The sequence below is a fragment of the Electrona antarctica genome (assembly GCF_951216825.1).
Source record: "Electrona antarctica genome assembly, chromosome: 17".
In the NCBI taxonomy this organism is placed as follows: Eukaryota; Metazoa; Chordata; class Actinopteri; order Myctophiformes; family Myctophidae; genus Electrona; species Electrona antarctica.
In genome coordinates, this window is record NC_136798.1 from 44,316,841 (window position 1) to 44,341,711 (window position 24,871).

Genomic DNA, 24,871 nt, shown 5'->3' on the forward strand with positions numbered 1-24,871 from the left:
TTTTGTTTTTACAAAGTAAATAGTAATAATGTTACTGTTTTGGCAGAGTAATAACTTACTTTACTCGTTACTGGGAAAAGTAATAATATTACAGTAATATGTAACTAAGTCATAAACTCTATGCGTGCGTGCGTGCGTGCGTGCGTGCGTGCGTGCGTATGTGTGCATGTGCGTGTACAGATGGAGGCGTGTCCAGGTTCAGGGTGTATGGGGTGGGGCAGAGGGACTGGTCAACGGTCTCCTCCCAGGACAAGGTGGACCTGCTGGCTCTGACCAATGGCGGAGTCTGTCTTGGATACAGCGACGCCCACTTTGGACATCCCCGCAATATGATTGGTAATGTCATCACTAGGGGCGGCTCGGTAACATGACACATGGCAAATCACATTACTATACTTTCTTTTTTTTTTTTTTTTTGCATAAATCAGTGCTATTGAACACCCTTTACGTCTGTGTGTTGTTTCGTATGTATGTATGTATGTATGTATGTATGTATGTATGTATGTATGTATGTATGTATGTATGTATGTATGTATGTATGTATGTATGTATGTATGTATGTATGTATGTATGTATGTATGTATGTATGTATGCAGTTCTGGCCAGAGCAGCTAACATGGCAGATGGATGGGAGACCGCCAGGAGACTGGACCGACCCAGAGAACTGAAGGTTTAACACACACGCACACACGCATGCACTGTGCGCACGCACACACCACAACCACGCACACGTGCACGCACGCACGCACGCACTCACAGGGGTTTGGATTCGAGTTTCCCCAATATTATACTTATAGTTGTGCGCCGATGTTACACACCGAAGATTAGCAAACGTACATGTTTTTCAGTCAGAAAACTCACACATAAATTGAACAATTTATTATAGACTGAGAATACATAGAGTGCATATGATATTTTATCTTGCCGTTCGGCTCTGCTATACATTTTTCTCCCTGCACAATTGCAGAAGGAAGGCAAGGACTGTCTAAAGAGGACGAGACGCGAAGACCGTACGGGCGACGCCATGTTGCTCCATGGAAGGAAAGAAACACGCGCAATGGGCTATATGCAGCCAACACTTCCGCGTTCAAGCTTCCTTGGTCTCAACTGCGCATGTTTCTTTCCTTCCATGGAGCACCATGGAGCAACATGGCGTCGCCCGTACGGTCTTCGCGTCTCGTCCTCTTTAGACAGTCCTTGAAGGAAGGCAGGAAGAAATATGGGCTAGGTGAGCTCAAATACCCCGCCCAATTGGTCAGCTGATTGCAATGTCAGCGAATGACATGTGGGTCTTACATGACACTGATTGATCCCCTCGAGTATAGAGCGTCGCAGTCCCGCCCCCTACCAGGGCCCAGGAAATGATTCTCCGTGCTTTTTCCTCATAGACTTTTCAAAAAGTATTTATTTAAAGACCTTTTAAGCGTCGAGTTGTGAGAAATCATGACAACAAACACAATTTTTCGGGCCGAACAGATAATTAGAAAGAAGAAGAAAACGGCAGGTTACAACACTTTTTGTCTTGCTTTTCTTCTTTGTAATTATTTGTTTGGTCCAAAATATTGTGTTTGTTGTCATGATTTGTCACGACTCGAGTTGGCTTCGTACGACGCTTACAGGTCTTTAAATAAATACTTTTTGAAATGTCTATGGGAAAAATGCATTGGGAATAATTTCCTGGGCCTGGCGTCGTCATGAAAGGGGGCGGGACTGCGACGCTCTATATCTGACTGAACTAGCTACGCAAGCTATACGTATCGTATGTCCTCATAAGTACAGCATAGTAACTACACACCTGTGTGCGTGCATGTGTGTGCGTGCGTGCGTCATGCAGGCAGATGAGTCAGGCATCCTGCAGGTTCCAGGGTGCGAGTGGGCCGTGTTCCGCCTGGGTCACCCGGGGGTCATCAGCCAGGTGGAGGTGGACACCAATCACTTTAAAGGTACTTGTTTTTGACCAATCACTTTGTTAGAGTTGTTTTTAGACCAATCACTTTAAAGGTACTGTCATAGTTAGAGTTGTTTTTGACCAATCACTTTAACCCGGTAAGACCCAACGATGCTTCTCGGTAACATTTTTATTTTAATTAATCACTTAATTTTTTTTTTCTATTCTTTTTTCACCTAAACATCATCATTGATGTTCATTGTTTAGTCTTGCAATGCCATTGGTCATGATATTTGCATATAAATACCCCCCACAGAGGCACAAATTTACACAACTTCAAAATCTCTGGACTCAGTGCAATTTCTAATCAAAATTTACCTATGACCTTTAATCTTTAACCCTGATAAAAGTAACTAAAATGCATGTACAGTAATACATATATTTGTGTGATCAATAGAATGTCTAGAACATGTATCATGTATTATTGTGAAAGATATCCACCGGATGTAAATTATTAATTTATTATTATTATTTTAATAATTATTACATATAATAACAGAAATAACATTTTCATTAAACTTTTTTATTTTAGTTTTTTTTTTAGTTTTTTTTTTAACATAAGTCCTAGTAGTACAAAGTAGTAGTAAGGTTGAAATCTCTTTTTTGCAAGTAGAAATGTATCCGGGTCTTACTTGACCTGAGGACGATTCTATACAAAATGTCTTCTAAATCCTGACAGTTTTCTGAAAAATGTTTTCTATGTCAGTCGTTCTCAAACATTTTCAATGTAAGGGTTAGGGTCTAATTGGCCGCCGACCCCCATATATCAAAGATTTGCGCCAAATGTTCACGATTTCTCAAAAACAGCAGACCTACAAGCTCATAGCGCGCCACTCGGTAAGTAAGGATGAAGTCATTCACAGTATATTGGTCACATGAAAAGTTGCAGTATTACTATGTGTACTATATGTAAACTCTTCAAATTTCACTTTACAGCCATTAACTAAATAATAACGAAAATAATTTGGGGACCCCCCAAAATAATTTGGCGACCCCTCGAGGGGTCGCGACCCACGGGTTGAGAACCCCTGCCCTAAACGAACAATAACCCATTCAGGCCTGACGTCGAAATTTTTAAAAAAAAGTTTTCTAAATCATGACAATTTTCGGAAAGATTTGAGGCACATTTTAACGATTTTTCAAAATAGCAGACCTACAAGTTCGTAGAGCGCCACTCGCGCCACTCGGTGGCGCGCTAACCACCGATCCGACACAGTGGTTAAGGGGTTGACACTATGGCAGGTCAATAAAATGTTGGGGCCATGTGGAGTTTGCTTTGGAGTTGCCCATAAAGTGAGGAGTCTGCTATAAACACAACACGAGATGCTGTATATATAGCTAGATAGCTATAAACACAACACGAGATGCTGTATATATAGCTAGATAGCTATAAACACAACACGAGATGCTGTATATATAGCTAGATAGCTATAAACACAACACGAGATCACAACACCGGTATCGGTATTCGGTATCGGCTAACACAGAAGTTGTGGCGTCGGGATCGGATCGGGGACGAAAAAAGTGTATCGGGACATCCCTAATTAAAAGTCCATAGACTTGGCTGCGATTCGACTTTTGTTTCTCTCTCTCTCTCTCTCTCTCTCTCTCTCTCACTTACACGCACGCACGCACGCACAGAGATCTCTCTCCAGACCCTGATGAGCGCTCCTCCCAGCCGGGGTAACGTTGACATCTCTTTCTAAGACCTGCAGTCGGATAACATCTCTCTTAGAGAACATAACATTTTTTTTAAAGGGAGGCAGATAGAGTGACACGGCCAGTAACACAAGCTGAGCGGGGATGAGATGTCCTCCCGGACTCTTTTTAGAGGTTCAGTCATCCATCACCCCCCGGGGGCCTGACGGGCTGACCTCTCTCTCTCTCTCTCTCTCTCCCTCCTAGTACTGTGACACCTAAACCCAGCCAGTAGTGTATATGGTAATAACTGCTGTAACTTACACCATATACACACAAAAGGACGTTGGCAGTGCGTGGACAAAGTGTTATGCTTAATTATACAACAGGTCGTTTCGACGAAGCAATCTGATTGGTTGAAACAGCCTCCTAGCCGTGGTTCAAACGAGCACCACTCCACACCTAATCAAAACAAAGATTTCAGCTGCTCTGTTCTCCCAGAATGCATCAAACTCGGTGGCTAGGCTTTAGCTAGTTTCTTGGGACCTTTGTGGTCGTAGTGACTACATCTGTCATTGAAAAAATATGTTTTTTCAGCGATTTTCTTAGTTTTAAGGGTAACTGTTGTATAATTGCAATATTACACTCGAGGGTGTGGTTTCACGTGATTATTGCCACTTCAGTGATGCTTGCGGAACTCGACTACGTCTCGTTCCTGACCGCATCACTGTCGTGGCAATAATCACGTTAGACCACACCCTCTCGTGTAATATTGCTTAAGTAATACATTCTCAAAAGGGGGTTTGGTGTAGATCAGGGGTGGGCAACTTTGACGATGGAGAGGGCCACTATATTTCCACACTCACTCACTGTCGTAGCAAAAATAGCCGATCTACAAGATTGTAGATCGGCTATTTTTGCTACATTCGAATTTAAATCTTGAATTATTTTTTGCTATTTTTGAATTGGAATCCTGAAAATTTACATTTTTATGCAGTTTCAAATGCCTTTAATTATACTTGTGTTGAGCAATGAGCTACTAATTTAGACTGAAGTAATTACAGCGGGTCATGTTTGCATGTTGTGGAATTTTAACGGCTGAAACCAATATTATATCAGTATTCTGACATTAACCTGAGGGCCACATTAAGTGAAGGTGGGGGCCGCATGTGGCCCCCGGGCCGCCAGTTGCCCACCCCTGATGTAGATCAAGGCAAAAGAAAAAAGTACTGAGCCAAATTGTCAAGTTTACAAAGTATTGGGGGTGTACAGAGAAGCTGGAGACGGGTGCTGCCAGGCTTAATTAATTCCCAGCCTGGAGTATATACGTTCACCAACACAAAACCAGGCTTTGTTTCGGTGAATATACCGACGTGGTTTAGTTTATTTTGTGGTAAAGTTGCGGAAATGGAAATAAGCGAATTAGCACAACACCCCAATGCCCCATTCAATTCAATGCAATTCAATTCAATTAAATTCATTGAGGGCTTATATATTAGGGGAAATAGCCAATAATGCGCTTTTGCACAAAATAACACCTGGACCTCTTTGTTGGGGACGTAACAACTACAAATAAAGGTAAGAAAGCCTTCTAGCATGGAATTCTCCTTTAATGCGGGCCTGGCCATGCACTGCATGCAGCACCTTACCCGAAGCCAGCCAGTATAGCCTCGGAAACCCAGACGTTTTTATTTCCAGGGAGAAAAAAAAAAGTCTGGGGCCAAAGTCCACTTCAATACGGCATACAGTAGCACTCTCTGCTGATTTATGATCGCCTGCACCTTTGTTAAATTGACGCACACACGCTCACACCTACACACACACACACACACACACACACACACACACACACACACACACACACACACACACACACACACTCCTCTCTCTCTCTGTCGCTCTAATTAATTAGTCAGCTTCGTGTATCCTGGTGGATCCTGCCGGGAGCTGCTTATGCCATAGAAAGCATAGGTGGGTTCCAGTCTGATAGTAGTATGGTAATATCTGCTGTAACTCTACACCGTAACACAGGAGCCAGCTGGCAACGCTCCACACGTCTGTCCTTTTGAACCGTGACTGTGTCACATGCAGTCTGGGGGTCACAGAGTCGTGACTGCATCCCATGCAGTCTTGGGTCAGTGTTAGCCGCAATTTGCAATTCTAGATTTTTTTTTTACAATGGGATGAATCTAGAGTTGCAATATACCCTCCATTGACTCCCCACTCATCCAATTTGCGTTTGGAATCTGCTTGTATTAAACAACGTTAAACTCACAAGTGCTTCCAAACTCCAACACTTAGAACAATAATCAATTTATTTCGTGTCCACCCAAGACAGTTTTAAAAGTACTTGATTCATTATTTTGATATTTGATATTAATTTGATCAGACATGCCCCATCCTTGCCTGTACATTGTTTTAGTAGCATTTCTGTCTATAATCTTTGATAATATGAAATATATACGCATAGCCATGACCATCTCGTGTCAGTGCTTTTCCTTGAGGGGGTGATTTTATACTTTGGCTATTCAAAAATGAATAAAAATAATACTAAAAAAAATAAATAATAATAAAATAAAATAAATATATATATAAAATAAAATAAAACGTATAGTTGTAAAGACAGAGGTTTTGTAGATTGTTCTGGTTTCCTAAGTCCTGTGGTGGGAGTTCTGGTCATGTTTTTGTGGATATTAAGTAGTTCCGGTCATTTGGTGGGTCAACAAAACAAAAGCACATGGACAATACCTGAACACGTAACACATGGGCAAAACACAACACACTTACAATTTACAATTACAATTTAGGCATTTAGCAGACACTCTTAATCCAGAGCGACTTACATTAAGCAAGAACAAAAAGCATGGGAATACATCACATATGTAAAAAGCATTTATCAAGAACCATGCGTAAGCTAAGAACGCAGCTAGAACATATCTATATAATGACACTGTACATATAAACTATACATATATACTATACTATGCTGTACATATATACTATGAAGTGCTATGACTACATACAATGCAATTATTGTGCTGTCTACATAACATGCTATAAAGGTGGCCTTACACTAGCCGATTTTTTTCAATCTGAAATCTGATAGCGCCACACACTACAGGATAATCGGAGCGGGGCAGAGCAAATATCAAACATTCTTGATGTTGATCGGGCCGATCCCGATCGCGCTTTGAGCGGCCCCGAGCAGATCGATTGAGTCGGGCACCCCCCGAGCGTCAAAAAATGCCCGATTATCGGCTAGTGTAAGGCCACCTTAACCCTTAGAAGATGAAAGACGCCAATTGGCGTCTTCATCAGAATTCCGTAAATGATCAATGACGCCAATTGGCGTCTTCACAGTTTTTGATGAATCTAAACATATTAATATGCTCCGAAGCGCTGTTTAAATTCCTGAGCTTATATTCCAACTACATTACCCAGAAAACCCGTGTCACGTGACACACGTGTACGTGTTGCCATTGGAAGCTGGTCCCACCCCCTGTAAACAGTGGGGGCAGAGGGAGTCTTCATAGTTTTCATTGTTTTGCCTGTTTGCCGTCTCGCCCGAGCGATTTTCTAGCAGAAAAAGTTGAAAGCAGTACTATTTATTTGAGCGAGTTTTGTGGTAGTAGTATTGATCCATACGCGTCCCAGTCGCCTTCTCCAGGCGGAGTAGCCCTGGTCCAGTGCTTACAGCGAGACTCGCTGCTCCCTCCCTCCTTTTTTCATTGTCTCCCCATCGTCGTCCGATGAGCTATACCGGGAAACCATTGAAGAAGACGATCAACCCGGAATGTTTTGAGGTAATCTTATTGTAGAAAATGCCCTTCTATAGTGATCAGAAATCATAAGATGATCGCTACAAATAGATGCTTGGATAATTACTACTACTAGTCAGATCATGACGCCAGAATGACTCACCACGATGGCCCCCAGCCATTAGCCAGCACCGAAGGTGCTGGCTAATGGTGTTGGTCGGTGCATTGGTGCTGGCTAAGGGCTGGAGGGGGGGGGTTGGTGTCGATCAACCGATCGACACCAACCCCCCCCCTCCAGCCCTTAGCCAGCACCAATGCACCGACCAACACCATTAGCCAGCACCTTCGGTGCTGGCTAATGGCTGGGGGCCATCGTGGTGAGTCATTCTGGCGTCATGATCTGACTAGTAGTAGTAATTATCCAAGCATCTATTTGTAGCGATCATCTTAGCAGGCATGCACGCATGGCAGTACAAGTATTTTATATTGTAGCGTGCCTTATAGGCGATCTGATCTTTAGAGTAATGTTCGCTCCTTTTATTTACTGTCTACAAAGACGGAGAACAAACATGCATCGTTTACTGAAGCAACGCGTGGTTATGATGACGTTGCTACAAGGATCGGAGGGGGGACGGGGAGTGAAGCTAACAGTAGCGTATTATATAAGATCTGTATGACGTTTCATTGACGTCTGAGCTTGCATGATAATTGCATTCATTGTATATTGTATACAATCATGATTGTACATTGTTTAGTGTGTCTCCGTGTGATGATGATGATGACGATGATGTCAGATAGCCTACGTCCCCCCCCCCCCCCAACTGGCTATTGGCCGGGCTGACTACAGCTAAATGTTTATTTTTATATATTTAGAACTGGCATCGGAGGAGGAGGATGATGATGATGATGAAGACGAAGAGTCAAGACTGCGATGGAGTTATCCGACACTGAACCGGATGCATTCATTCATTTCAGTTGTTGTTTTTTTTTAAATTTAGCCTACACACACACACACCGTCAAGAACAACTGGAATGCAGTGGTTTGGGGACACTGGGGAGTTTGGGGACAACTGTTTTGTATGTAGGCCTATTTATTTTCTGTAATATTTATTATAATTGTATTATGTTAGTAGTCATAAAAAATAAAAGACAAGCTTTTACAATGAGTTAGACCTGTCAAGGCTATTTTGTTCACTAGTCTGAGGTTTATGGTTTGACTAAGCGAGTTTCAACTGTGATTTACTCTGTAACGGTAGATGGTAAGAACCCAATTTTTTTGTTATAATACAGTATACATTCAAGTCTATATTTTGATACATATCATGGGCACAAAGTCATATCAAAACAATGTCCTTGGATGAGTTTTTTTATCAAAACTGTTTCTTCACAACAGGTTTTTGAGATACATGCATGAATAGACACGGTACTGGTAAGACTATGTAAACATGGTATATATCAAAATGTGCGTTAGAATGTCTAATTTTACCCCAAAAAAGAATTGAGTTTATATGATGTTCCATTTCAGAGCTAGGGGGACTTTTAGCTGGATAGGTCAGATTGATCATGACTGACCATGCTATTTATAGATGGCAAAATATCTACAGTGGTACATGTGAGAAACTTTTTATTTTATTTTAATTGAACTAGACAACTCACCCTTTAAAATGAGATATTGCATGGCTATGTACGCCCAGCAGAAAAAAAGTTATTTAGAAAATAAAACTTCAACCGGTCATAACTTTTTTTGTTGTCCTAGAAACACTACCCAGTGTAAATGCAGGCTCTTTTAAATGGCTTCCAACACCACAACTAAACATTTTATCAACTCAGTTCATTTTTTTCCTGGAAGCAGACAAGCCAAGCTTTCTCTGAAGGTCTTTCGTTGTCACACATTCACAACAGAGAATTTTCAATAAATCATTCAAAAACGCCATTCTGCCATTGAGAAGTCTAAAAACTATATAGAAATCCATGAATATCTCAAAGAGTTAAGTCTGTATCAAATGCTATCTAAGTCTAAAAAGTGCTGTCTAAGGGGGTAGGGTGTGCTATGGGCCATGGTGGAGTCTGAAAAGGTGGGTTTTCAGACTACGGCGGAAGATTAAACCATTATGGGCGGGAACCATCAACTATAGTCCCAAATGGGTTAACAGTAGAATAACAGGACATAAAACCAAAACAAAAAGTATATACAAATCATAAACTACATACTACATAATAGGCTACCATAGGACATAAGGACAGAATATATACAAATCATAAAATACCTATTCACACCAAATAAGGGCCCTTCTCGGCCCCACCCTTCTCCCTTTGTTTATATTGTGTTTAGTTTCCAAGATGTCCGCAGTACCAGGAGGGGGTGGGGCGGAGGTGAGCAGGTGGGATCGACCCTATATGCCCTTACTGGGCTGCATTCACAAATTCAAGACACCTGTCTTGCGTTTGTCTTGTGTCTGTGTTTAATGGCCGCTCCAATGCATTTCCAATGGAAGCCCATATGGTTTGACCAAACATAACACATCCATCTAAGCTGTGTTCAGACACAAGTCAGGTGTCAGACACAAGGCATGTGTCTTGAATGCAGCTCAGTAAGGGCATAGGGTCGACCCCGCCCGCTCACCTCCGCCCCACCCCCTCCTGGTGCTGCGGCCATCTTGGAAACTAAACACAATATAAACAAAGGGAGAAGGGTGGGGCCGAGAAAGGCTCTTATTGAGTATAATAATTTTCATTGCACTGACACTACAGCCGCCTCCCGTCCACACTCGCACACAATATCAATATCAATAACAAACACAAACACGCCACAAGCACCGACACCCCCGCACTCACACACGGGCCACTGTTGCCAGGTCTATGCAAACAAGCCCAGAAAACAACACGCTCCTCACACACACTACAACACGCTTAAAACTCGAGGACCTGGCAACACTGCATCCTTTTTTCCCATTGCCTACTCTTACTAATTTGTTGCCACGTCTATGAAAACAAGCACACAACAATGCCATTCAACACGCTACTTACACACACTACCACTCGCTTACAATACGCGGAACTGGCAAAGGACCTGGCAACCTTTTGTTACGGATTTCTACGGATTTCACATCCGGTTGGACCACCACAACTTACACGCAACACACACACCCTCACTCACACTGATTCTAACTTGGCTGGAGATCGGCGCGATTACATACACAGTTTCATTCATGAAAAGACGACAATTGCGCGCGGGACGGACGCTCGCATTGCATTGAATTGCGTATCGCTGTCCCCCTCGACCACGACACCCTTCTTCACAGCACTTTCACTACTCACTTGGACACGACCACTACGCCTCTTTCCACCATTACAGGTAACTACAACTTAAGGCTGCGTGCGCGTGTGTGTGTATTGTGTGTGCGTGTCTATGATGTACTCTTAAATGACCATAACTTGCTCAATTTACAACCGAATTTCAAACGGTTGGGTTTGTTATAAACCTCAGAGACGTCCGCATACTTATATGCTTTTACACGACGTTACAAAAACAAACAAAGAGCGACGTCGTTACGTGGCGCACATCTTACCTCGCCCCACATAACATTGTGTCTATGATGTACTCTTCAATGACCATAACTTGCTCAATTTACAACCGAATTTCAAACGGTTTGGTTTGTTATAAACCTCAGAGACGTCCGCATACTTATATGCTTTTATACGACGTTAAAAACAAACAAAAAAAGCTGATAAGCTTCCTGAATCAGAGCCACGTTATGATTCTGTTGATGCATCAACAGCATCAACAGCTGATAATGCCATGTCTCATGTACAACAGCTATTGCCACACAATTCTCCATTTATGTTGGCAATGCTGAAAATAACGCCTGCTAACAATACAGGCTGCTAACAATTGGGCTGTTGCCAATTATGCTCTTACAAATAGCATGACAATAACAATATTAATAATAACGCTAGCATCATTACAAGCATAATAACACGCCGCCATGTCTCATGTACAACAGCTATTGCCACCCAATTCTGTCTTCATGTTGTCAATGCTGAAAATGAGGGCTGCTAACAATTCCACTGTTGCCAAAAACGCCATTATTTGCCTCATACCATAACTATACTTTCATAATTTGTCGTCAATGCATAAAACACTTCTTTCAACCACTTCAGCTACATACAAAGCCATGCCGAAGAAACGCACATCATCCCTTGGATACCGAACGGCAAAAGCCACCCAAAAACGCTTGCACACAGCTGCCAGACAACACCACGCACCATCCGCACAAGGTACAGCACCATCCGCACAAGGTACATGTGCTCTAACAACCTTCCACAAACACTTGCACTGCACAATACATGTGTGCGTCTGTGCACACTGTGCACACACGTACTCCTTCACTGTGTGTGTACCACCATTTACTAACATCGTACCACACGTAACCAGTTTCCCACACGTGACCAGTTTACACTAACTCATGCATGCTGTCCAATCACACTCCACAGAACAACGCAATGAGGATCCAAACTTCCACCACAACCCTGCTCGCGACACTCTACGTGGCCACACACACACCCGCTCATTGGAAGACACCCAGCCCACAGGTACCCAGTACACTGACACCTTTCTATTTACTGTGTGGCGGCAGGGACCCATCACACAGCACCATGTCATAGCAGCACAACTTGATGATGATTGTCTCACTTCACAGCAGAACGCCTTGATGACGCGACTACACCACGACTGCTCCACACCCCTACTTTGCACCTGCATGACACCAGAGGTAATGCATTCACATATGTTGCACTCAAATTTACCCCTACTGCATTGTGTCCACTACACTCACATACTGTGCAAAACATCCATCGCCAACAGCTACACGCAAATGCATGCATCAAGCAGCTGAACTACTACATGGACCCTCCCACGCCACTCACACGCCAACAGCCCCAACACAACGCTTGGTTCCAGCAGCTGCAGCACAACATGTACCAGGTAAACTTGCTCAAAACTACACTTTGCACAGCACATTGCACAATGCAATACACTGCTGTTTCTTTCTCCACAGATACTACAGTATCTTCATCACATAACTTACATTAATTGTGTACACTACACTCACACCCTGTGCTCTACTTAACTCATACTATCTCTCTACACATCACTTCACAGCTCAACACCAGGGCAGCACTCCTCCACAAATGGCCAACACACCTTCATTGGACGTGGCTGAGGCCAGAGGTACTGACTTCTGTTATTCAGATAACCTTACTGCTTGGTACCGAGCATCCTGACACACTGTATAGAGACATCTATCTACATATCTCTGCATAACATGTCGATAACATTTTGTACCTCTGTGTCTACACACACTACTGACATCCATACCCAGTTCAGCGCAGGCGGGAGCAAACACGTGACAGAAAGAGACGGACCAGAGGTAAGGCCTCAGATATGTTGCCCTCTGCCTCAATGCATTACGCATATGTGTGTATGTTATACCTACATGTACTGAATATATAGTCAATGACACCAGAGGTAATGCATTCACATATGTTGCACTCAAATTTACCCCTACTGCATTGTGTCCACTACACTCACATACTATGCAAAACATCCATCGCCAACAGCTACACGCAAATGCATGCATCAAGCAGCTGAACTACTACATGGACCCTCCCACGCCACTCACACGCCAACAGCCCCAACACAACGCTTGGTTCCAGCAGCTGCAGCACAACATGTACCAGGTAAACTTGCTCAAAACTACACTTTGCACAGCACATTGCACAATGCAATACACTGCTGTTTCTTTCTCCACAGATACTACAGTATCTTCATCACATAACCTACATTAATTGTGTACACTACACTCACACCCTGTGCTCTACTTAACTCATACTATCTCTCTACACATCACTTCACAGCTCAACACCAGGGCAGCACTCCTCCACAAATGGCCAACACACCTTCATTGGACGTGGCTGAGGCCAGAGGTACTGACTTCTGTTATTCAGATAACCTTACTGCTTGGTACCGAGCATCCTGACACACTGTATAGAGACATCTATCTACATATCTCTGCATAACATGTCGATAACATTTTGTACCTCTGTGTCTACACACACTACTGACATCCATACCCAGTTCAGCGCAGGCGGGAGCAAACACGTGACAGAAAGAGACGGACCAGAGGTAAGGCCTCAGATATGTTGCCCTCTGCCTCAATGCATTACGCATATGTGTGTATGTTATACCTACATGTACTGAATATATAGTCACATACACTCTCATCTTAATTTCTCAGCTCAGCATAACCTGGACAAACAGCAGCACATGATGGCTACAACACAGCCAATGGCCACAGCAGAAACCACAGGTAACCAACGCACTACACTCACATCTACACTTTCACCTCAATAACTCTTAATACAACTATCACATTGTCCCACTACACATACACACAGTTCAATTTAATGCCTCCACAGATTTCCATTGCCTGCCTCAACAAAAACATCACATTCACATACTGACCACAATCTACTTATTGACTCTCATGAAATTAACTTCACACCATACTTTCCATTTACCTTCACAGGCAGTTCCCATCAGCCAGCAAGACGACAATCACAAGTTGCTGCCAAAATTGCAACTTGCACTGCGCAGATTCTCAGCGGCCAACTAACTATCAACCAACTCTCCGACACACCACAGAGTATTGGCCAGCTCAACTGTGTGTGTGACCACTGTCACGCATTCACATTCAAAAACGAGACCTCCAGTATCTGCTGCTTGAATGGAAAGGTTTGCCTACCAGCCTTCCCTAGGCCCCCACAGGCCATCAATGATCTGTGGTTTGACGATACCCCTCAGGCAAAACTGTTTCGGAAACACAGCCGTGTCATCAACAACGCTGTCTGCCTCTCCAGTATTGCGGTCAAAGAGAAAACATTCACACGCTTCACTCCCACTGTCATTTTCCAAGGAAAGGTAATCCAGCGCATCGGGCCACTCCAACCAGAACCTGGTGCTGTTGCTGTGTTTGCCCAACTTTATGTCCTCGACCCAAGTCTGGAAAACACCACCAGATTTGCAAACATGACACTCCCCGCCAGAACATCCACTGCTGACAAGGACACAATGGCGCAGCTGCTGCACACTGTGCAGCAAGTTATTCACCTGCACAATATATTTGTCCAAGATTTCAAGCAAATCCTTGAAACCCCAGAAGAACAACTACAGCGAGGCACTATTGTCATAAGTGCTGCAGCCAGGCCACAGGGAGGACATTCCGGTGTTTACAATGCCCCCTCCAATCTCCAAGAACTTTGCATTGTCACCAACGAACAGGCACATGATCTGGTCATCCACTTACGTGGTGGAGGTCTGAAAATCATATCTGACTGCCATCCCAAAGCCATGCCCCTCCACTTCACCCTCCTCTTCATTGAAGGGACATCTGGCTGGCACTGTGCTCTCAAGCATGTGGGTGATGAAAAAAGGCTCACAGCCCGTGAGTTCTTTGCCTATCACATGAACAGTCGTCACACTGCGAGCGACTACCTTTTCCAGGCAGGCAGACTGTTCCAAGAATGGATCCTCAATGCCTGGATAACATGCGAGAACCAGAGGCTGACTTGGCAGCGCCATAACCAGAAGACATTACGGGCTGACAGCTTCAAACAACTACAACAGGTTGTGGCTGTGCGTAGACGGGAACGGAGTGCTCCATCTCACTCTGTCCACCACAATGAGCAGGAACATGCTGTGGGTAGAGTCATCCTTGCTAGCTCTTTCCATGGCAGTCCACGCTGGTACCACAGCAAGTTCCAGGACGCTATGGCCATAGTCCGCCACATGCGAAAGCCAGACCTTTTCATCACGGTCACCTGCAATCCTCACTGGCCAGAGATCGTAGCTGCCCTCACCCCTGGCCAGACACCCCAAGACCGACCTGACCTGGTGGCCCGGGTATTCAAACTAAAGAAAGATCAGATCATGGATGACCTCATCAAAAGACACATCTTTGGCCTAGCCATTGCCCACCTCTGGGTCATAGAATTTCAAAAACGCGGCTTGCCTCACTCGCACATCCTCCTCATTCTAGCAGAGCAGGACAAACCCAAGACACCAGCCCAAGTGGACCAAATTGTCTGTGCAGAACTTCCCCCTGACCCGCATGAAAATGGGATCTCTGCCCAAGAAAAAGCAAGGCGCCAGCCACTGTGGGACATTGTACTTGCTAACATGATCCACGGTCCCTGTGGACAAGAGCATCCCAACAATCCCTGCATGGAGAAGAAAGCCGGCTCCAACTGCAAAGCCTGCAAGAAGAACTTCCCCAAACCCTTCCAGCCCAGAACAACAGTTGGTGACGAAAGAAGTTATCCTATCTACCGCCGTCGCTCTCCAGATAATGGTGGCCGAACTGCACAAAAAAATGGGAACCACATCAACAACAGTTGGGTAGTGCCCTACAACCCCTACCTCAGCCTCCGATACAACTGCCACATCAACGTAGAAGTATGCATCTCTGCACTTGCGGCCAAATATCTCTACAAATATGTGACCAAGGGGCCGGACCGTGCAATGGTTTGTGTTGAAGTTGAGGGCGCCCAGGCTGCCCGTGATGAGATTAGGGACTATGAAGACATGCGTTCTGTTGGCTCAAGTGAGGCCTGCTGGAAACTCTTCGCATTCCCCATATCCGCCAACAAGCCTCCTGTTCAAGTCCTCCGCTTGCATCTGGAACACGAGCAATACGTCGTTTTCGCCGAGGGTGATGAGGAGAATGTGGTGGAGCAGGGCAGACAGACAGAGTTGACTGCTTTCTTCAAACTGAATGCTCAACAGAAGACAGCCAAAGGTCCAGATTACAACCCTATGACCATGCAGCGCTATGTTGACATGCCTCACAAATACACCTACACAAACAACAAGTGGCAACTCAGAAAAAACAACGCTTTCTCCGTTGGCCGTGTCCACACCATCAGCCCCCTAGCTGGAGATGTGTTCTACCTGAGACTGCTCCTCCACAATGACCACTCCAAAGGGAAAACAAGTTTTGAGGACCTCTACTCAGTCAATGGCAGCCGCCTTGACACCTACCAGGCAGTGTGCAGGGAGCTTGGCCTGTTGGATGATGACCAAGAGTGGTCCACTGTCCTTACTGAGGCTGCTGCCACTCACCTCTGCCCCCAGATTCGTGCCCTATTCGTCATCGTCCTCATCTTCTGCCAACCAGCGAACCCTGCAAGCCTGTTTAACGACTTCTGGCCAGACTGGACAGATGACTTCAAGCGGAGAGCACAGCAGAGTGCAACGACCTTCACTGACCAGCAACTCAAAACCATGGTGAGACTGGATCTGCAAGTCCGCCTCCAGTCACATGAACATGACCTCCAAGACTTCCTCCTGGAAAAAATGACAGATGAGGAAAAGGCCACTGTCCATGGGCTGGTCAACATCGAAGAGCCTCTTATCCGTGAGGAGCTGGACTATGATGTGGCCCAGCTGAAAGCCAATGTACAGGCAACAATTCCACAATTCACTGCTGCACAACAACAGATTTACGACACTGTCATGACGGCAGTCCAGCAACAGGCCAACTTACAACTCTTCATATCAGCACGTGGCGGTTGTGGTAAGACCTTCCTACTCAATGCACTACTGGACGCTGTGCGCAGTCTGGAACCTGGTGGCTGTATTGCCCTTGCCATGGCAACTACTGGCATTGCTGCACAACTCCTACACCTAGGCAGAACATTCCATTCGCGGATGAAAGCACCTCTCCACCCAACAGAACACACACCCTTCCACATCACAGCTCAAAGCAGCCTAGCCAAGCTGGTGCGACGGGCACGCCTCCTGCTCATTGATGAGGCAACCATGCTGCACCGCTTCTTGCTAGAGGGACTTGACTACACTCTGAAAGACCTGATGAACAAGCCAGACTGTCCATTTGGTGGGAAAATCATCATCTTGGCCGGCGACTTCCGCCAGTGTCTTCCAGTGGTTCAAGGGGCTAATCCTGCCCAAATTGTCAACAGCTGCCTCAATAACTCAGGCCTCTGGCAACACTTCCAAGTCTCCAGCCTCACAGAGAACATGCGAGTCAGGGCCAGTGAAAACCAAGACCTGAAGGCCTTTGACCAATGGACACTCCGCATTGGTGATGGTACAGCCAACGATGCAAACGACTTCATCTTCATCCCAGATGACAGGTATTTCCACATTCAAAGCAACACAGACAATGACCACACAGCGGAGGAGTGCTCCATGAAGATGTTTTGCCAAACTATATTTCCAGATATGTCCAACAACTTCACTACTACCGGCTGGCTGGATGGCCGATCAGTACTTGCCCCTACCAACAAGGACGTGGACGCCATCAACGACCTAATGGAGACCTGGGTACCAGGTCTGTCAACCAACCTGAGCAGTGCTGACACCCTGGAGAACTACCAAGACAGAATGCGGTTTAACGTGGAATACCTCAACACCCTCTGCCCCAATGGATTTCCCAGGCACCTCATCACCCTCAAGCCAGGAATGCCCTTGATGCTACTGCGCAACATCAGCCCCAAAGACGGACTCTGCAATGGCACCAAACTGTTTTTCCTGAGAACCCTCAACAACAAACTGCTGCTGTGCAAACTTGCAGCCACACAAAAGGAAGTCCTGATCCCTCGAATCAAGTTCATTCCTGATCCTAGACATTCCTACTTTGAGTGGGCCAGACGACAGTTTCCAGTCCGCACCGCTTTTGCCACCACCATCAATAAATCCCAAGGCCAGACACTTACAAGAGTGGGGGTCTGGCTTTCGTCCCCTGTCTTCAGTCACGGACAGCTTTATGTTGCCAGCTCAAGGACAGGTAACCCAGAAGCTCTCACCTATGCCATAAAGCAGAAAGAAGGACAGCCGGAACATCATACTGCCAATGTGGTTTTTCGAGACTTGCTTCGCGCTGTTCTTCCTGGCCCTACAATCCCCATTGAGGTAAGGCTGTTGCATTGCTACATGTCATTTCTACATATGTCATTTCTGAATAATACATAACTGCTGCTAACACTGATTAACACTTTCCAGAAATATCACTACCTTTCACATGATCTGTGGTGGACATGTCACATTGTGTGGTTGATTCATCCCTTATCTGTGTCTCCTTTTCTGCAGGCTCAACCATGACAATCTCTGGAACCAGAAACACAAACACCCCTTCCACATCACCCCACTCCTCCACGCCCTCCTCTGGATCAGCTGCCAAATACAATTGTTCCTTTGCTAAGTTGGCCTTTCCACGACAACTGCGTCTTCCCCAAACCATCCCCATCAACGTAAGGCTGTTGCATTCTTACAAGTCTCATTGTTGATTAGTCTACATAACTGATAATCAAACATAAACATAGCATTGTCATTCCATTCACAACATACCTGGTGGAGATGTCTCAATGTATACTTTCTCCCTACCTTCTCTGTTTCCCCAATTCTGCAGCCTCTGCAATGTATAGTCTGCAAAACATCCATCGCCAACAGCTACACGCACATGCATGCATCAAGCAGCTGAACTACTACATGGACCCTCCCATGCCACTCACACGCCAACAGCCCCAACACAACGCTTGGTTCCAGCAGCTGCAGCACAACATGTACCAGGTACACTTGCTCAAAACTACACTTTGCACAGCACATTGCACAATGCAATACACTGCTGTTTCTTTCTCCACAGATACTGCAGTATCTTCATCACATAACCTACATTAATTGTGTACACTACACTCACACCCTGTGCTCTACATAACTCTCTACACATCACTTCACAGCTCAACACCAGGGCAGCACTCCTCCACAAATGGCTAACACACCTTCATTGGACGTGGCTGAGGCCAGAGGTACTGACTTCTGTTATTCAGATAACCTTACTGCTTGGTACCGAGCATCCTGACACACTGTATAGAGACATCTATCTACATATCTCTGCATAACATGTCGATAACATTTTGTACCTCTGTGTCTACACACACTACTGACATCCATACCCAGGTCAGCGCAGGCGGGAGCAAACACGTGACAGAGTGAGACGGACCAGAGGTAAGGCCTCAGATATGTTGCCCTCTGCCTCAATGCATTACGCATATGTGTGTATGTTATACCTACATGTACTGAATATATAGTCACATACACTCCCATCTTAATTTCTCAGCTCAGCATAACCTGGACAAACAGCAGCACATGATGGCTACAACACAGCCAATGGCCACAGCAGAAACCACAGGTAACCAACGCACTACACTCACATCTACACTTTCACCTCAATAACTCTAATACAACTATCACATTGTCCCACTACACATACACCCTGGAGAACTACCAAGACAGAATGCGGTTCAACGTGGAATACCTCAACACCCTCTGCCCCAATGGATTTCCCAGGCACCTCATCACCCTCAAGCCAGGAATGCCCTTGATGCTACTGCGCAACATCAGCCCCAAAGACGGACTCTGCAATGGCACCAAACTGTTTTTCCTCAGAACCCTCAACAACAAACTGCTGCTGTGCAAACTTGCAGCCACACAAAAGGAAGTAACATTGATTAACACTTTCCAGAAATATCACTACCTTTCACATGATCTGTGGTGGACATGTCACATTGTGTGGTTGATTCATCCCTTATCTGTGTCTCCTTTTCTGCAGGCTCAACCATGACAATCTCTGGAACCAGAAACACAAACACCCCTTCCACATCACCCCACTCCTCCACGCCCTCCTCTGGATCAGCTGCCAAATACAATTGTTCCTTTGCTAAGTTGGCCTTTCCACGACAACTGCGTCTTCCCCAAACCATCCCCATCAACGTAAGGCTGTTGCATTCTTACAAGTCTCATTGTTGATTAGTCTACATAACTGATAATCAAACATAGACATAGCATTGTCATTCCATTCACAACATACCTGGTGGAGATGTCTCAATGTATACTTTATCCCTACCTTCTCTGTTTCCCCAATTCTGCAGCCTCTGCAATGTATAGGCTGTTGCATTCTCACAAATCCCATTTCTGATTGAACTACATCACTGAAGATGATGATGATGATGATCCCATTCTGCAGGCTCTACTGGCCAAATCTGGGCAACCTCATGGCACTGCAGCTTCTTTTACTACACATTCACTGTTAACATTAACATTCTTTCCTAAAAAAACACTCAGACTCCATTAAAAATACACTGAGAACTACATTTTGAAATGTTGTGACTTTGTCTACCTTTGCTCTCACAATTTCCTTCCTCCGATTTGCGACGCGCAGGGAGCTAGGATGAGCGGGCCGAAGGCCCGCGAAATTCTAGTAATAAACATCCCAATGTAGCTGCCATCTTCTCTTAAATTATGCAGATCAACCCCCTGACCCCTGCCTCCCCATTGGTATGTAATCTAACTGGCCTCATCTGTCACTCCAATAGACATAACATTTGACCACTCATCCCCCTGTATGAGGCTCCGATGGCAGCCAAGCTTTGACGAATTCGTCCAAGTTGCCCCGTAGGACACATGAGAGCCTCTCCAACGGAATTCACCCATTCTGGACGGGAACCCCTTTTGGTGTTTAAAGCATTGCGTTATGCTTTAGCTATTGAAAAATAGCAGATCTACAAGCTCATAGTGGCGCGCTACGAGCTTGTAGGTCTGCTATTTTTTGAAAAGTCGTGAAAATGTGGTGCATATCTTTGAATATATATTCTTTCAGAGCGAACGCTTTTTTCAGAAAATAGTCATGATTTAGAAGACATTTTTTAAATTTCGACGTCAGGCCTACATGGGTTAAGCGTAGCACTTTTCAAACCATAGTAGGACACTATAGGAGGGCCGTCATCTATCCATTTATGAAGAATTGACAACCGAGCAGCATAGGCTCGTAATAGATGTTGGTTACCTTTAGATAGTGTGATATTTATGTCTGCCCCTAAGACGTAGTAAATTTGATCTAATGGTATTCTAATTCCAATCAGTTTCAGAATTTCATCTTGAATAGAAACCCATAAAAGGGTCTGATTAGTGGGCATGTCCACATCATATGACTGTGGGCACCTTGTCCGTGTTTGCACCTAGGACATAGGGAGAACATAGGGGGTATCATTTACTCCTGGTTACTGGGGAGATGTGTAGTTTGTGAAAAATCGTGAAATCGTGAAAATGTGGCGCAAATCTTTGAATATTATATTCTTTCAGAGCGAACGTTTTTAACTCTTATCTTTGCTTCTGGGGGGTCCCTGGAACAACATATATTCAGATGGGTGGTCCATGGCCAATTACATATATATTTTTGGTGGTCCTTGACATGAAAATGTTTGAGAACGACCGACATAGAAACACAGGTTTTTTCAGAACACTGTCAGGATTTAGAAGACATTTGTAGAATCGACCTCAGGTAAGGGTTAAGAAGCAGTACGGCATGCCAACAGCCAGCATGACAGTGTTTGGCACTTGAAAAGCCATCGCGTGTTTCCGCCTATCGACTTACGTATACACTAAAGCTTGCGGTGGAATCATCGTGTCACTGAGTCCTGTTGTTCCCTCAGGGCTGATGGAACGGCTGCATCCTGCTGGCTTTTCATGCCCCTCGGATCAAATGAACACCTTTAACCTTCGCCAGTGTCGTGTCATGTGTGTGTGTCGTGTATGTGTGTGTGTGTGTGTGTGTGTGTGTGTGTGTGTGTGTGTGTGTGTGTGTGTGTGTGTTTTTTCCTGGCACTAGTTGACCTCATTTGGGGACAACTATTCAACGTACAACGAGTTGATCGGTGTCAGCGTGTCAAACTGGGGATCAGATTTTAGTTTTGTGAGGTCAGGGCAATGCTAGTCCCGTGTATAGCCAGACAACTATTCCCCAATCTCCGAATGCTATAGAGTCTGGAACCATACATCTTGAGAGAGGAAGTTATCAGTGAAACAAAAAATATGTATGTATGTTTAGATTCGTTTTTATTCATGTCAGAATACATAACAGTTTGGAGGATTTGCATATCTCAATAATTTATTATAAAAACGGGGGATATTTGGCCAATCTACAAGCTCACTAGGTTTGGCGTGTGTGTGTGTCTGTGTGTGCGTGCGTGCGTGCGTGCGTGCGCGTGCGTGCGACAGGTAACTTCCCAGACTCCTGTCGGTTGGAGGCCTGCAGTCTGACTCCCGAGGAGGAAGTGGACTGTGTCGGGAACAGATGGGATTCTGGGAAGTGGCAGGTGCTCCTGCCTCCTCAGAAGGTAATTCTCACCTCCCTCGCTCAGTAGAGCTCTCGCCTTTGGATGGGTTCGATCCTGGGTGAAATCAACCCTCAGTTTTATCCTTACTGCGCAGGGTTTTTCCTTTACTTTTACATGACTCGGGCGTGTTATAATGAAGTAGAAAAGCATTCCAGCAGCCAGTTAGACAATAGACTTGCAATCCATATACCTCCTGGGTTGAGTGGGTTTGAATCCTGCTCATATCATTTTTGAACAACTTATTTTTTGCGGATAAAGTGAAGTTTGCCTTGGTCCGACATGCGTTGCGACGTGCTTGCGGTTTATGTTTAGGTTTGGGGTTTGTGGTAGGGTTAGTAATAGTGATGTCCGACATACAGTACATGTTCACCCACATGCGTTGCGACGTGCTTGCGGTTATGTTTAGGTTTGGGAGTTCGGGGTTAGGGTTTGTAATAGTAATGTCCGACAGTACATGTTCACACGTGGCTTTGTGTGGTGCCACTCAAAGTGACTACTGGGTTGGGCTTGCTGCATGCATGTCCCAGCCCCTAGTGTGTCTGTCAGAAGACGTTGAGGGGTGATTTCACCCGTGATGCGCTGCAGTCGAGACATGTCTAGACATGTTCAGCACTCACTCAACTGATTGTTTAGAGATTCCTAAAGATTCCTTTGCGAAGCCCCGCAGAAGCATGAGCGTGCGTCACAGAGCGCATGTGATTGGCCGCCCAGTAATCACTTGAGTGGCAACGTGACGTAACGTGCCTTATTCCACACTTCCGGCGTACTTCCTCTCCCAGTGTAAATTCTTCCGCCCCTCCTTCGACACACGTCGCTCCAACGAACTGCATGCAGCGGCCAATGAGGCATCTATGGATACAATCAGCTGACTTGCAGCTCACCAAAGAGTTCCACTTTGACCACACCATCATCTCAGTTAACACGGCTGCACTGAGAGGGCTTCAATCCCATTCTGGGCGGGAACCCCTTTTGGTGTTTTAAGCATTTTGTTATAGTTTAGCCATTGAAAAATAGCTCATAGCGCGGCACTATGAGCTTGTAGATCTGCTATTTTTGATAGATCGCGGCGCAAATCTTTGAATATATTCTTTCAGAGCAAACCTTTTTAACTCAAATCTTTGCTCCTGACCCCCCATTTTCAGATGGGGGGTCGGCGGCCAAATACATATATTTTTTGTGGTCCTTGACATGAAATATTGAGCACCACTGAGATAGAAACAGGTATTTCAGAAAACTGTCATTATTTAGAAGTCGTAATGGCTGATTTTTTATTTTTTTTTGACTGAATAATGGAGTGAAAGTAAACAAACAGCAGCAGTGGCAGCAGGGAAATGTGTGCTGAGTGTTAATTTGCCTAACAACTAAATTGGGGAGGAAAAAAAGGAGCCTGGAACATTTTTAGCGCCTCCAAAACCTGAAAAAAGAAGGGGACCAAAAAAAAATGCATTTTATAACATGTATACCCTGTCTGTCTGTCTGTCTGTCTGTCTGTCTGTCTGTCTCGTCCGTCCGTCCGTCCCACCCATCCCTCCCTCCCTCCCTCCCTCCTGTCTGCTGTGTAGCTCCGCCCCCACCACATACACCTCTACTCGGGGGAGGGGCTCGTGCTGAAGCAGCCCGTCAGTCACGTCCGCCTGGTCATCGCCCCCGACGGGGGGGTCAGCCGGCTGAGGCTGTGGGGTCGACCCGCCGTCAACATGACCTCCAACCTTTAACCCCTGACCCCTGGGGGGGGGGGGGGGGGAGTTTTTTTTTTTAATAGACTTTCATTTAGTTTCAGTCACATTTTAGTCATCTGAAATGTTAGTTTTAGTCTAGTTTTAGTCGACTGAATATCACAAGATTCCAATTCTAATCCATGTTTTTATCTACATCTATAACTTTTCGTATAGCCTACTTTTCCCAAGTCTCCAAAAGTACAATATTTGACTGTTAGATTCAGTGATGTATAAATTGTCGGAAAATGGAAATACTCAAGTAAACAAAAAATAAATCCCTCAAACTTGTACTTAAGTAATCTACTTTAGTACATGTAATTAGTTACCTCCCACCACTGCATGCCACCACTTCTGTTGTTGATGAGATGTTAATCAATATGTATTAAAATATTACATTTGAAATGCTTGTATTGGATTTTCATTTGTTTAATTTGATTGGCCACTAATGCCTAATTTATGTTCCATACGATGACCGCATTGCACGCCAGAAATAGCAGATCTACAAGCTCCTAGAACATTGCAGGCGTGACACATTTTGAGCCTGTGGATCTGTTATGTCA

General features: G+C 44.9%; 2 protein-coding genes across 2 annotated transcripts in view; both read left to right on the forward strand.

Moving 5' to 3' along the window:
• The window catches only part of allc (allantoicase), a gene marked incomplete at both ends in the record, with an annotated part of 37,657 nt that extends 13,349 nt beyond the window's left edge, over positions 1 to 24,308 (forward strand). Inside the window, 5 exons of the mRNA XM_079526464.1 lie at positions 181 to 336; positions 597 to 670; positions 1,835 to 1,943; positions 22,475 to 22,593; positions 24,156 to 24,308. Of these exons, the coding sequence (XP_079382590.1) occupies positions 181 to 336; positions 597 to 670; positions 1,835 to 1,943; positions 22,475 to 22,593; positions 24,156 to 24,308 (611 nt within the window). The remainder of the gene's footprint in view (positions 1 to 180; positions 337 to 596; positions 671 to 1,834; positions 1,944 to 22,474; positions 22,594 to 24,155) is intronic.
• Positions 10,594 to 20,605, forward strand: LOC306941540 (uncharacterized protein). Its single transcript, XM_079527058.1, has 19 exons — positions 10,594 to 10,699; positions 11,506 to 11,622; positions 11,839 to 11,937; positions 12,045 to 12,116; positions 12,209 to 12,328; positions 12,506 to 12,574; positions 12,726 to 12,773; positions 12,964 to 13,083; positions 13,261 to 13,329; positions 13,481 to 13,528; positions 13,641 to 13,712; positions 13,932 to 18,334; positions 18,512 to 18,672; positions 18,831 to 18,991; positions 19,159 to 19,227; positions 19,379 to 19,426; positions 19,539 to 19,610; positions 19,769 to 20,191; positions 20,350 to 20,605. The coding sequence occupies exons 2-13, from the start codon at positions 11,520 to 11,522 to the stop codon at positions 18,521 to 18,523; spliced, it is 5,235 nt and encodes a 1,744-aa protein (XP_079383184.1). The 5' UTR covers positions 10,594 to 10,699; positions 11,506 to 11,519; the 3' UTR covers positions 18,524 to 18,672; positions 18,831 to 18,991; positions 19,159 to 19,227; positions 19,379 to 19,426; positions 19,539 to 19,610; positions 19,769 to 20,191; positions 20,350 to 20,605.
• Positions 24,309 to 24,871: the final 563 nt, after the last annotated feature.